Raw genomic sequence first — 13,694 nt, 5'->3', positions numbered from 1 at the left:
GAATGGGGCAAAAGAAAAATGGGGCCTAATATGTTCAGTTGAGAGAAAGAGAAAGAGAAAGAGAAAGAGAGAACAGTGAACATGTTAGGGCTCATTTCTCATTCTGCCCTATAGGTTTTAAGTGTTTTATGATTGATCTGAACCATTATATGTGTTTAGCATGATCGATTTAGTGGGAATCCAGTCTTGAATCATGTTTTTTCAATGAAAAAACATGTTTTTATGAGCCAAAAAAAACTGGTACCTTCATAGCCATTGATTTTGGATCACTGAAAAAACCTGTATACAAGTCAGATTTCGGCGATCCACTAAATAAAACTTTTCATATCTAAGGTATTAGACGTGAAAAAATACTTAAAACTATGTTTTTTGAAGGGGCCTAACTAGACCTAACGAAAAAGGGGCCTAAGAAATATATATATATATATATATATATATATATCCACTACTAAAATTGTGATTGTGGTGATTTCCAATTATTTAGAACCAGCATAGTCCAGCCCAATACCCATATTTTGGCAGTACACATGAATAAGGCTGGTAAATGAACGGAAGAAGGTGTTCAATCTCAGCTGATTCCTGTGGTGAGCTGAGTTAAGCCCGAGCTCATGTTTAACCCCAATTGAATGAGCGGGCTCGACTAGCTTGATAAAAAAAAACACATTTTAAAATTGGAAATGATACAATTTTGGCTTAAAACCTGTTAAATCAAACTCAAACCAACTCATTTGCAAAATAAATACATTGTTTCAAAGCTTTTTTTTTAAAAAGCCACGCTGGGGTTAGCCCTACCCCACCAGTTATTTATGATTCAACGTACCACTGAGTTTTGAACCTGCAACTTTCCACCACAAGGAAACCTGCATTGACAGCTACCAACCACTACGAGCTCCCGTTGGTACATTCCACGGGCAATATAATTCGAACTCTAAACTTATTGCTTGCAAGCCAAACACTTCAATCATTTACACTCTATGCCATCAAATATATTTGTTATTAGTTAAAGAGTATATCAGAGTCAAGCCAAGCTCAACACTCATTGTTGATATTAAGTTTGCGGAGTTATTTCATGAGTTCAATCAAACTCTTTAAAAGCTGGGTGCACGGGTGTGTTCATAGCTTTTAGAGGTGGGCCACTTAAGGTAGGGTGGTCGTGGGGCCTAGGGGGGTTTCCTCCCTTTGGTGAGGGTTCCTTGTCATAAAAAAAAGCAGGACCAAGCTGCTCATTTGGTTTCCCAACCTTACATATGATAATCATCTGCCAGTCAAAAGCATCAAAAAATCCAAATCATACAAATTTATAAGATTAGGTCCACGTACTTAGTTGAAACGATGTAGAAGTCACTTAATCCAAATTTGACAACTTGGCTAGTCGAGACACACCTATGTTGAGCCTTGTCCTGATCTAATTATGACCAACTAGGCCTAGTTCATATATAGGCCTGATTTGGACCTTGGCACTTGAGGACACTTGGATTGACAATACATGCTAAAGCAGTACAAGCACATTTAAAGGTAAAAGAAGTACTAAGCAACTAGAGAAGTTTTCTTAGTGTCTCATAGTTGGAACATATTAATTACAAGATTAGCAAAAATATTAAAAGCATATTAAAGTTGATGGAGCAATTTATAGGAAGAAAGGAATGAGGGTATGCTATATTTTCAATATTGTACAAAGAACCCTAGTCCCTTAGATACCCTAAGATATCTGATTTTCAACTCAATGTATATATAGTATGTTAAACTCTTAAACTGATTTGGATGATAACAAAACTCTCTAAATGACTAATGGTTAAACCTCAAGTGTGCAAGGATTTTAACTATGTATGCAGAAAACATTTACATTTCAGGAAAAAAAATCCTTTCAAAAAGTGTCAAAAAGATCATACTTTGAAATGAGGTGTTTAAGCAAAAATAAAAAAATACAAAAATACTAATTAAGTATCGACCTCTAGAAAACACATATCGACACGTAAAGAGCCCATAAACAAGGTTCAAAAGAATAACATGTTGAAAGGCAAAATATGTCGACTTACGTGAATGACATGTTGACTCTCGGCAAACTGAGTGCATGCCTGTTTGAAGTGAGCTCAAAGTGTTGACCCGTAAAGATGAAGGATCAACTCATGAAGAAATAAAAAAGTATATTCTTGATATTGAAGTATAGACATCCTCAAATGCCTTGTCGACCTCTACCAACAAAATACTTGAATATCTACTGAGCACAAAAGTGTCTGACATCCTTGAAGCAAGTGTCGACCCTTCTAGCAATCAAAATTGAAATGTCGACCTTCGGATCTGAATGTTGACATATGCTAAAGAAGGAGCTTTGAACGAAGTTGAAAATATGGATGAAGTGTTGACCCAGATGATGATATATTGACATTCGGAGAATATATGTCGACACATGAAGTTAAATGTTGACATGTAAGAGCAACATGCAATTCTAACGATCATAAATCTATTTAAAATTCTCGGTTTGTGTGCCCAACGACTTTCTCAATGGATCAAGATCATTCTCAAGTATTTATTGAAGATGAAGAACTACTTTAATGTTGTTGAATATGTGAAAACAAATCAAATCATCATGCTCTTCAAGATCAAAGCTTTCAAGTGTTCTAAAGCCTTCCAACAAACGATCTTCATCAATTTTTTTTGCTTAATGTTAGGATTATTTGGGGCTTTTCTGTATTGGGTTTCACTCACCCTTACACGTAGCTATGTTTACATTTGTATGGTGTAAATTAATGATTGTATTCAACCATTTGTATTTGTAACTCTTGGGTTGAGTTATGGTGAGTCGGTATAGCTCACGGTTGAGTTTCACAAGTGATGTAAAACCGTTGTTATTGGTTTCTAGTATCGTGAAGTTCGGGGATTTGGTTCCTATCATTGTGGAGCTAGGAGTATAGTGGACTGAACAAGAATGCCAAGATGGCGTAGGCTAGGTTTGGTTGATCCTCTATAAACCTTGTATTGTGGTTTGTTTATTTCTTTTGCTTTTGCATCGCTTTCCTTGATTTGCTTATTTCGGTCTGTGTGAAAAGAAAAATAGTTTTAAAACTCAATTCACCTCCCTCTTGTGTGTTTCGCTATATCGGGACTCAACATAGCAAGGGTGTCAATGGGTCAAGTTTGGTTTGGACCCAGTGGAACTAGATCTAACCCCAGATTTCATGTATGATACCGTGTCTGGACTCGGTTCTAATCGGACCCACCATAAGAAAAACCATACTTGGACCCGATAAGAATTACATGAACCAGACCTAGGCCATACTTGATAAAATACAATTTTTAGCATTTATACATTGAAAATTTGTGGGTCTTAATTGAAACTTGGGTCGGGCCCGGGTCTGGTATAAATTTTCACAAACTATACTCAAATCCATGTATAATAGGACCTTCGAGTTTGGACCCAAGTCTTAATCAGGTCTTCTTATTTATCACCACACCCGGACCCTATAGGGTTTGGTACGGGTGGGGTCCGGGTAAACCCAACCCGTTGACACCCCTATATATATATATGTGTGTGTGTGTGTGTGTTTACATCAGAAAAACATGATCCAAGCATCGATTCTCACTAAATCAAGGGTAGTTGCACATCTAAGTGGTTAGATTGAGTTAAGATAACTCGCATCATGAGATTTCAACTCGATGGTAGGTAAAACCGATTATGTGTGTGTGTGTGTGTGCACACCTAAATGCCCAAACCTCAAACTTGGATTTGGGATCCGTTGATGAAAGATGCATTGATCTTTGGCTAACTTGCTACATTTGGATCTCAGATCTGAAGCATTCGTGCACACTAAGGGTGCCTTTGCCACCGTACCAACTTGAAGAGGTGGTGTGGAGGTGTTGATGTGGCACAAACTTCACTCTAAACTCAGATTTGGGATCCATAAATTGAGAAACAATATCAAGAGGGGAGAACATTTGAGATCTGTCTAGAGGGGGGGTGGGAGTAGGGCTAAGAAACAAACCTAGCCATTCATGGCTTGGCTCATGTTCGGCGTGTAAGCGCTCTTTAAAACTCGTAAAATAGGCTTGGCAAGCTGAATATGAATAATAGGTACTCGGCTTGGCTGGATTTGTACAAGCTCATTAGGCAGTAAGAAATATATTTTAAATATGTTTTACATGTAATCTTATTTCTTTTAGCTATAAAACAATGTAATTTTTCTATAAACAAACCAGCTCGAAATCAACTTGTTTTACTTGTATTCTCAGCCCACACCTCACATCTCAAACCCTAATGTAGGGATGTCAATAGATTGGATTTTATCTGATATTTAACCAAATCCTACTGGGTTTAGTCAGATTTAGTAAGCTGAAATCATATTCGATTATAATTGGATGCAGATAATAAGGTTTTGGGTTTTTGCTGCCGAATCTGACGGATATCTACAAGGACATATTTTGGTACGAGCTTTTCACCATCGGAGTCTGAATCCGAATTAGAATCCGTTTAGGCAACATCCAGTTAGTCGGATCAAGCATTGGCCACAACCGATCCGAATATGAACCGTTTACATCCACGAATATAGAAATTAACGCCTGATACTATTTTTATCTGGAAGACAGAGCAACCGACAGAATAATTTCCTTCTCATATTCAAGAATTCTATCCCTTCCAATATCCAAACAGAGGAAACTAAATCCCCAGAGATGATGGCAAAACCGTAATAATTACAAAAGTAGGGTCAAACATATATCCCTCTCCGGTAATACCACAGAGGAGCAGTTGAGAAGGAGAAGGAGAAGGAGAAGGAGGCCTCCTCCACCAGCAGGCCAAGCAGTGAGGAAGAAGGAAGAAGAAGAAGGTGAATGGAAAAAACCTGGCCATGCTTAGGCAACTCATCTCTCACCTCCGCCTCCGCATCCTTTGGGAGCTCTACGACGTCGACTCGAGGCCCTCGCCAACGGCGCACCCTTCTTCCTCCCCTTATTCTTGTCCCAATCCGGAAAGGCAAGCAATTTTATTCTCTTGTTGGCGTTCTTTGATCTAATTGTTTGGTTGTCTCTGCTCTTTTTCTGGTTTTTTTGGTTGGTGTTCTTGTGTGTTGCAGAAACTTTAATGGTGGTGTTTTGGATGATCCGTGGTTACCCACTAAGTTGGGATTTTGTATCCTGCTTCATCATGTAATATCCCAATTTATCTGGGTTTTTGTGGATACTTTAATGGTGGTGTTTTGGATGATCCGTGGTTACCCACTAAGTTGGGATTTTGTATCCTGCTTCATCATGTAATATCCCAATTTATCTGGATTTTTGTGGATACTTTAATGGTGGTGTTTTGGATGATCCGTGGTTACCCACTAAGTTGGGATTTTGTATCCTGCTTCATCATGTAATATCCCAATTTATCTGGGTTTTTGTGGATAAATTGGAGCGTCCTAACTCCATGTAAGTGGGTGTCTGGATGTGCCTAGTCTTCTTTGTTTTTTCTTATTGATCTAATTTGTTGGTTTGTTTGTTCCACGTTTTTTCTGGTTTCTTTTCTGTTGTGTTTTGTCGCTTGTTGCAGAAACTTTAATGGTGGTGTTTGGATGCACCGCGCCTGACTACCAAGTTGGGATAAATGGGTATTTTGTATTTTTGCTCTATATATCCCAATTTATCTCAGTTTTTGTGTATATCCTAGCTTCGCTTAAGTGGGTGTTTGGATGTGGACACTTGTGCAGAATTGTGAATTAAGTTGGAAGGCTGTGTGTTCTCGATTAATGCAATTTCTTGGTTTATCCCGTTTTTTTGGATAAATGGGTTAATTGAAAACGCCCTCAAAGTGTTAATGTTTCGATCTTTTTCTTTTTCTTTTTTAGGTTTTTTATGCGTGGGGGACCGGGTCGTTTCTTAATTTGTTCGTTTTAGGTTTTTTTGTGTTTTCTTTTATTGTGGTTTGTTGAATGGGTTTTCTTTATTTTTTTTGGTTTTATCTTGTCTTTTTCTATTTTTTTGATTGTGTTATTGAGATTGATTTAGGCTGTGGGTTCCATTGGCCTCTTGCCTTTTGTTTGAGAAAATAAATTTTTTAAAGTATTTTATTTAGTCAGATGCTACAGTTCGTAGAATCATTGAAATGATATTTATGTTCAGTTTTTGGTTATTTATTCATTTGTTTACTTACTGTAATTTGGAGAGGAATTCTGGTACTTTTTATATTCAGCGATGTTTTTGTTTTTCAGTTTTTTGGGGTGATTCTTATTATGGTTCATTTGACATTGATCAAATACATAATGGATTAGTGGATCTTAAGAAGGTTTTAGTAAGCTGAGTCAAATGCACCATTTTTCATGTTGATAATGTGTTTGAAATCAGATATTTGAAACACGGATTAATGTTAAAGCTTGATTAAACCATTACACTTCTTATTTGTTAGTTTAGGTACTTTTCAACATCATTGGCACTAGGTGTGCAAGCTATGGTTACAGTCGCCGAATTGACTAGTTTATTCCAAGGTTGTACGTATCGTATTGTAACCCGTATCGGTCTGGCTCAAAATAAGATACATATTGCATTGTATCATATCATATCGTAAAAAATCATAAATTTAAAAAAATAAAAATTCTAAAAAAAATCAGAAAAAATTCTAAAAAATCATAACACATAAAACAACGATGAAATGCACAAAATACAACCATAAAATCACATGTGAAGCATTTATGTCTCTATGAGCTACATAACACATCATCAATCATCAAATCTCACAAGAACAATGCAAAATAGTAATACCTTCAATTAAGAACATGCCACAAGATTCATCAAAAAACAAAAAGGCCGAGTTTATGAATACTTACAAATTACAATGTATGGGGCAACATTCTGTCGTGTCCTGGCTAAATGATGCTTCAACCGAGCGATATCACCCAAAAAAAACTGTATGGCAATAGTTTCACTCGATTTTTAATCGGTTTTCACTCATTACATGACTGCCCCATTGCTATGTGGGATCATTTGAAGTCATCTTCCTCCAAATCAACTCAATAAATGCAAGAAATAAGGTTCTTTTTACCTTAACCCACTTCTTTGTGTAAAAAAATAGAGGAAATGCACTCTTGATGAAATCACGAAAGCCCTCTTCTCGATGCAAAGTTCGCCCCCCCAAAACAGTCTCATGACTCCTAGGGTGCATGAGAAGCTGTCTAGTATGTTCTATACAAATGAGGGTTTCAACCCTCAAAAGCCCTTTAAAACTCAAAACCTTAAAACCCCGGTTTTGCTCTTTTAAAGTCTGCCGGTCTTAGTTGTCAAAGGCGCTAGGCAGTGAGCCCCTAAAAATACTAGGCGGGGCCCCAAATAAAAAAACTTAAAAAAACACACAAAATATTTAAGCAAACTGCTAAAATTAATAACAAACATGTATACAACATAAAATCAATCAACAATAATCAATAGACAGAATATACATAATTACATATATATATCACTATATATACATATATTCAATTACTCATAATGTATCAATATAATCAGCAAAATATGAATTCAACATTTCACAAAAAAAATCACGGAAGCACAGTAACACACACACACATATATATATAATATATATTACATAATAAGTAATACTAAACATGCTTTTGGACTTTTGTAGAAAAATTCATAGAAACAAATAAAAATTCAGAAAGTAATAACTATGCATCTATGTCACATAGATGTGGGTGCGGATGCAGCGATGCGGCACTTTAAAAAACTTGGGTGTGGTGGTGTGGGAAGGGTATATGTATATATATAAATTTTAACAGTTTTAAGTTAACACTATGTGTTAGAATTAGGGTTTCTGAATTTCTTGCAGAGAGAAAAAGAAGACAGCAGCCTGTAGGGGCTGAATATGCATGATTCTCAATGTGGGAAATCGTGCCTCTTGTTGTTCCTTTTATATTGACAGCTCTATATTAAGTTACATACCAGAAATGCCCTTGTTTACATATAATACAAAAGAAGACTAATAAGGGGCATTTAAAACAAAGAAAAATATAAAACAACATTGCTGACATGGATCCTGACCCAGATCCGACCCCACGCTAATAGCCTCCCTCAAGTTGAACATGGTTATCAACCATGGACAACTTGCCTCTTAAATACCAAAATTTATTCTTCATGAGACCTTTGGCAAATAAATCAACTACTTGTTCTTCAGTTTGTACATATCTTGTCTCTATCTCTTGATCTTCAAATTTTTGATGAATGAAATGTTGATCAATTTCAATATGTTTCGTTTTCTCATGCTGAATAAGATTTATCGAAATGTTGATAGCCCCTTGATTGTCACATAACAATAAGGATTTGGGTACAATTTCTCCCAAATCATATAATAGGTGTCTAATCCAAGTCAGTTCAGCAGTAACAACAACCATGAAACGATATTCTGCTTCTATACTAGACCTTGCTACAACATTTTGCTTTCTACTACTCCATGAGACAAGATTCCTCCCAATAAAAATGCAATATCTAGACACAAATCTTCTTTCTTCAAGTTCACCAGCCCAATCAGCATTTGAATATGCCATAACCATCATCGTATCTTCATCTGCCGTCTTTTTTCTATAAAACAAACCATTTCTTGCAGTCCCCTTTAAATATCTCAGGATTTTTTTCACAGCCTCCGTGTATGGCAACCTAGGCTGATGCATGATTTGCGACACCTGATTGACAACAAACACAATGTTCAGACGAGTAAATGTGAGATATTGCAATATACCAATCACACTTTTGAATCTGGTCGGATCGCAGTATAGTTCTCCTTCACTAGCACTCAATCTTTGATGAATAGGGACAAGTGTTGCAGCCGGTCTACATTCCCTCATCCTCGTCTTATTAAGGAGTTTTATCGTATATTTATGTTGTGTAAGGATGAGAGAATCATCCTTTTGATCTACCTCTATACCAAGAAAATATCTCAACAATCCAAGGTCCTTTATCTTAAACCGTTTATTTAAGAAAACTTTCACCTCCTCAATATGTTTATCAAAGTTGCCGGTAACAATTATATCATTATAGATAAGGAGTAGAGTAATAAAATTGTTACCTTTGTAAATGAAGAGTAAATGATCTAGTGGAGAACGAAGAAAACCATAACTTTGAATCACAAGGGAAAAACTTTCAAACCAAGATCTCAAAGCTTGTTTCAACCCATAAATGACTGTTTAACCTGCAAATATAAGCCTTTGGATCATCCTCACTATATCCTAGTGGCTGCTCCATATAAACTTTTTCCTTAAGGTGCCCATGCAAAAATGCATTCTTCATATCCAATTGGCTTAATTTTCATCCATGACTAACCGCTAAATACAAAATAATTCGAATGGTACCTATTTTAACAAGAGGACTAAAAGTTTCGTCATAATCATGTCCATACTTCTGCGTGAATCCTTTTGCTACCAGCCTGATTTTGTATCTCTCAATGGTACCATCAAGTTTGTATTTTATTTTATACATCCACTTTTAGCAAACTACATTTTTATCAGGTGGTATTTTCATTATCTCCCAAGTCCGACATTCATGTAAAGCTTTAATTTCTTTATTCGTGGCCTCTATCCACCTATTGGACTGCACCGCTTGCTGAAACGTTTTGGGTTCCTATTGCCTTTCAATCTGGGTGAAAAAACATTGAAAATCCATGTTGAAATTTTTATAGCTTACCCATCTTTTAATCGGATGTCTCACCTTGTTTGACCTTCTTGCCGGCTCAAGTTGACTACCTTGATCTAATTGTGGCTGTTGATCACTCGAGATTGACTATTGTTGACCTTTGTTGTGTCTTGTGTAGATTATTCTTCTTTAAATTTTTTTTTAGTTTATCTGTGCATTGTCAGAATCAGCTTCTATGTTGACTTCAGGGGCATCATTCTCTAATCCATTGTCAGAATTGTGATTTGGCTGCTGCATTCCATTACTCATTACTGAAAATAAACCATCATCCAACTAGGGCTAATATACTTTAATATTATTGTTGTCCTGTAAAACATGATTGTTGCACATATCATTAGAAAAATTACACTAGTCAAATATAACATTTCTAGAGATTTTGATCTTTCCTAACTTAGGATTATAGTATCGATAACCCTTGTAGTTATCAGTATATCCAATAAAGCGATAAATACAAGCCTTGTCCTGAAATTTGTTTCTCAGTTGGCTATCCACATGAACATAGCATACACAACCAAACACCCTTAACTCATAATTTGGATGATTCTCAAATAACATGAAGGGGAACTATTTTGCAAGAGTTTCATGGGAAATCAGTTTATGATATGAACAACTGTACGAAATGCCTCGGTCCATAGTATTATGGAAATCTTACTTGCATGTATCATGGACAATGCATTCTCCACAATATGATGATGCTTCTTTTCGGCAATGCCATTTTGTTGAGATATCCGCGGGCATGAAACTCTTCGATTAATCCCATTATTCTGTAAAAAATTAATAAATTCCTTCGATGAGTATTCACCACCACCATTACACTGGAAATTTAGAATGCTCAAGGAAAATTGGGTACGAACATAAGCACAAAATTATTTAAACACATAAAAAAATTCAGATTTGTGTTTCAAGAAGAATATCTAAGTGTAACGAGAATAATCATTGATAAATGAAACATAATATTTACTACTCGACAAAGAGACAAGTAGGGATGACCCCAAGACATCGGTGAATAATTTCAAAAGGTCTTGAAACCCTTTTATTATATGAATTGAATGGAAGTACACACCTTTTGCAAACTTGACAATTAGGACATAAACTATCACTACTCTTGATCTAAGACTGATTTAGGTAACATTTTATTTGAAACTAATCTCTCAATAAAAACTCGACCACAATATCCTAACTTACTATACCAAATCAACATTTTGTCTTTACATGACCCTTCTTTTTGCAAATATAGCATGTAGGAATATTATTAGTTACCTCTTCCTGCAAAGGGAGGTCTATTAGGAGTAGGAAGTATTTCACGTCCTCCTTGATAAAAACCTTTGCCTCTACTATGTCCACAATTCATAAATGTTCCCGTAACCAACACCTCATGTGAATCTGCTTGAGCCCTTACTGTGTCAGACATTCCCTTCGATGAAATCTCAAAACTAAGGAGCTTGGCCTTCAGATCATCAAAACTACAAATAGTCCCAGCGTACTGCAAGTTGGTGGATAACACATGAAACTCGGGTCCCAAACCGACTAAAGCTTGCTGAATTTTGTCTTTCTCAAAATTTTTGCATTCAATCAGTGCTAACTGATCTGTGATGAACTTAATTTTATTGAAGTACTCTATAATAGAAATGGATGCTTCCTTTTTGAACATCTGAAAATGACTTTAGCCTATGAAAAGTTTGCATCAATGTGTTTCATAACACCATGACACTGCAGTCATCTGGAATTCTCACTAACACTTTCTAAGATAGAGTGAAAGTAATATATGCTACTAAAGCCTGATCCTTCTTCATCCAGTTGGTATAATATGGATTACTAACTGTTCTGATTGCGGTGACAACCCCTTTGTCGTCTTTAACTTTTTACACAAGAAACTCATATAGAGCAACTACTGATCCATCTAGGTGACCAACAAGATCCTGGCTTCTGATAAAATGAATGATTTGCCGCTTCCAGGTAAGAAAGTTGGAATTGTTCAATTTTTTCAGAGATCAATTGATTGAGAAAATTGGCAAAGATGGACCCTTGAGAAGAGTTTGAATCCATGAGGGATAAGTGAAAGGGACAATACCACACGATAAACCACAGGTAGAAAATGATAATGAGAAAATACAATGTCACACGATAAACCGTGGACAGGAAACGATAATGAGCAAAGGCAATATCACACGACAAACCACAAAGTAAAATAAGCCAGAAAACCTTTTTTTTTTGCAGATCGAGTTAAAACAAAACCCAATGATTACCAGTTATCAGCAGGAATATTTCCAGCAAATCCATGTATTGGCATCAATTTTGGGTTACTATCACACCACCAATATATATAAAAAATATCGTGTGATATGTAAATGAACATATTCAATCAAGGAAGCAAGATATCAATAAAAAAAATAAGGAAGAAAACAAGAGACAAAGAATAAGGGAAAAGATTGAATGATTTTTATCTCTAAAGGATAAAACCCAAATGCGGTTTGAGAAAGAAATGTGACCCAAATTTTTTTAAGAAGGAAGACACAAGCAAGTTTTATGGAATTCAAGGTTAATGATATGAATCAAAATAATGGAGAAAAAAGAAACACAAATTTGAGGAAAAGAGGCTGATTTGAAGAAAACTTGAGGAAGAAGAAAGAATGAGGGGGAATAGAAATAGATGGTTACTTGGAGGAAGAGAAATCAAATCTTGAAGGTCACAAAGATTCACCAGTTCTGATCCGGATCATGGCTCTGATACCATGTTAGAATTAAGGTTTTTGATTTTTTTGCAGAGAGAAAAAGAAGAGATCAGCATGTAGGGGCTGAATATGCATGATTCCCAATGTAGGAAATCGTGCCTCTTGCTATTCCTTTTATATTGACAACTTTATATTAAGTTACATACCAGAAATGCCTTTGTTTACATATAATACAAAAGAAGACTAATGAGGGGCATTTAAGACAAAGGAAAATATAAAACAACATTGCTGACATGGATCTTGGATCTGGACCCAAATCCGACCCACACTAATATATGTGTGTGCATTTATGTATTTATATATAATTAATTAATTATATATAATATCGATAAAACTAGACTTGGTTAGGGTTAACTGAATCTACTTTTGGATAGAAATAGACATCAGTGTGGTTGACTTCACCTGACACAAAGGAGGCCATGTTCAAGTGTCGCACCCGCATGGGTGCAGGTGCGGTGTGTTAGATTTCTCCAAAATCGATAATCAGGAAACTGCAGAGAGGAAAGAGAATGAGGCTGCAACTAATCACGTTTTTCCATACTGGAAAAATCGTGACCTCTTCCTTTTAATATTAAACACAAAACCTAATACACGGTTTTTACAAGTAACCCTAACAAGTTACAAGTATGTCCAATACAAGCTGGACATGTAATGCATATGTAGATTGGATCCGGTCTAGATCCGGATCCAAACTCAAATACAAATACAAACACATGTCTAATAGTCCCCCTCAAGTTGTGCATGATTTTGAATCATGGACAACTTGCTCTTTAAGAACCAAAAACGACATTTTGTGAGCCCCTTAGTGAACAAATCAGCCACCTGGTCTTCTGCTCTAACATAATGAGGCTCAATCTCTTTGTCTTCAATCTTCTGCATGATAAAATGTTGATCAATCTCAATGTGCTTGGTCTTGCTGTGATGAATGAGATTAAGAGATATTTGAATAGCGCTTTGGTTGTCACAAAGGAGAATGTAATTAGCAATCGACTCCTTTAACTCTGTTAACAAATGTCTAGTCCATGTTACTTCTGCAGTAGCAGCAGCCATTGGCATGTATTCGGCTTCCGTACTAGATCTAGCCACTGCCTTCTGTTTTCTACTACTATAAAAAACAAGATTGGTGCCAATGAAAACACCATAACCTGAAACTGACTTTCGATCATTAGGGTCTTCGGCCCAGTCTGCATCTGAGTAAGCAATGATATCATGAGCAATATTTATGAATATGCTTTTGGTGTACAAAAGTCCATCTCCAACAATACTCTTCAGGTATCTCAGTATCCTTTTTACTGCATCCATGTGTCCCATCCT

General features: G+C 36.1%; 2 protein-coding genes across 5 annotated transcripts in view; one reads left to right on the top strand and one right to left on the bottom strand.

Moving 5' to 3' along the window:
• The window catches only part of LOC149851436 (protein transport protein Sec61 subunit gamma), a 72,475-nt gene that overhangs the window by 5,068 nt on the left and 53,713 nt on the right, over positions 1-13,694 (bottom strand). For 2 of the 4 annotated variants that reach the window (XR_016430982.1, XR_016430979.1), the window contains one exon: positions 10,170-10,412. The gene's annotated coding sequence lies outside the window, so the exon portion shown is untranslated. Of the gene's footprint in view, positions 1-9,820; positions 9,955-10,169; positions 10,413-13,694 lie in introns of those variants that run through there. The other 2 variants (XR_016430980.1, XR_016430981.1) reach the window with 2 other exon arrangements.
• LOC149851437 (F-box only protein 6-like) overlaps positions 4,414-13,694 on the top strand; it is a 53,162-nt gene continuing 43,881 nt past the window's right edge. The window contains exon 1 of the mRNA XM_090000722.1: positions 4,414-4,966. Within this exon, the coding sequence (XP_089856848.1) occupies positions 4,842-4,966 (125 nt within the window). The 5' untranslated portion in view covers positions 4,414-4,841. The remainder of the gene's footprint in view (positions 4,967-13,694) is intronic.

The sequence above is a fragment of the Nuphar pumila genome, chromosome 1, assembly GCF_984573655.1.
Source record: "Nuphar pumila chromosome 1, dmNupPumi1.hap1.1, whole genome shotgun sequence".
Classification (NCBI taxonomy): domain Eukaryota; kingdom Viridiplantae; phylum Streptophyta; class Magnoliopsida; order Nymphaeales; family Nymphaeaceae; genus Nuphar; species Nuphar pumila.
Note: the sequence above shows the minus strand (reverse complement) of the source record. Positions and strands in the feature narration are given on the sequence as shown.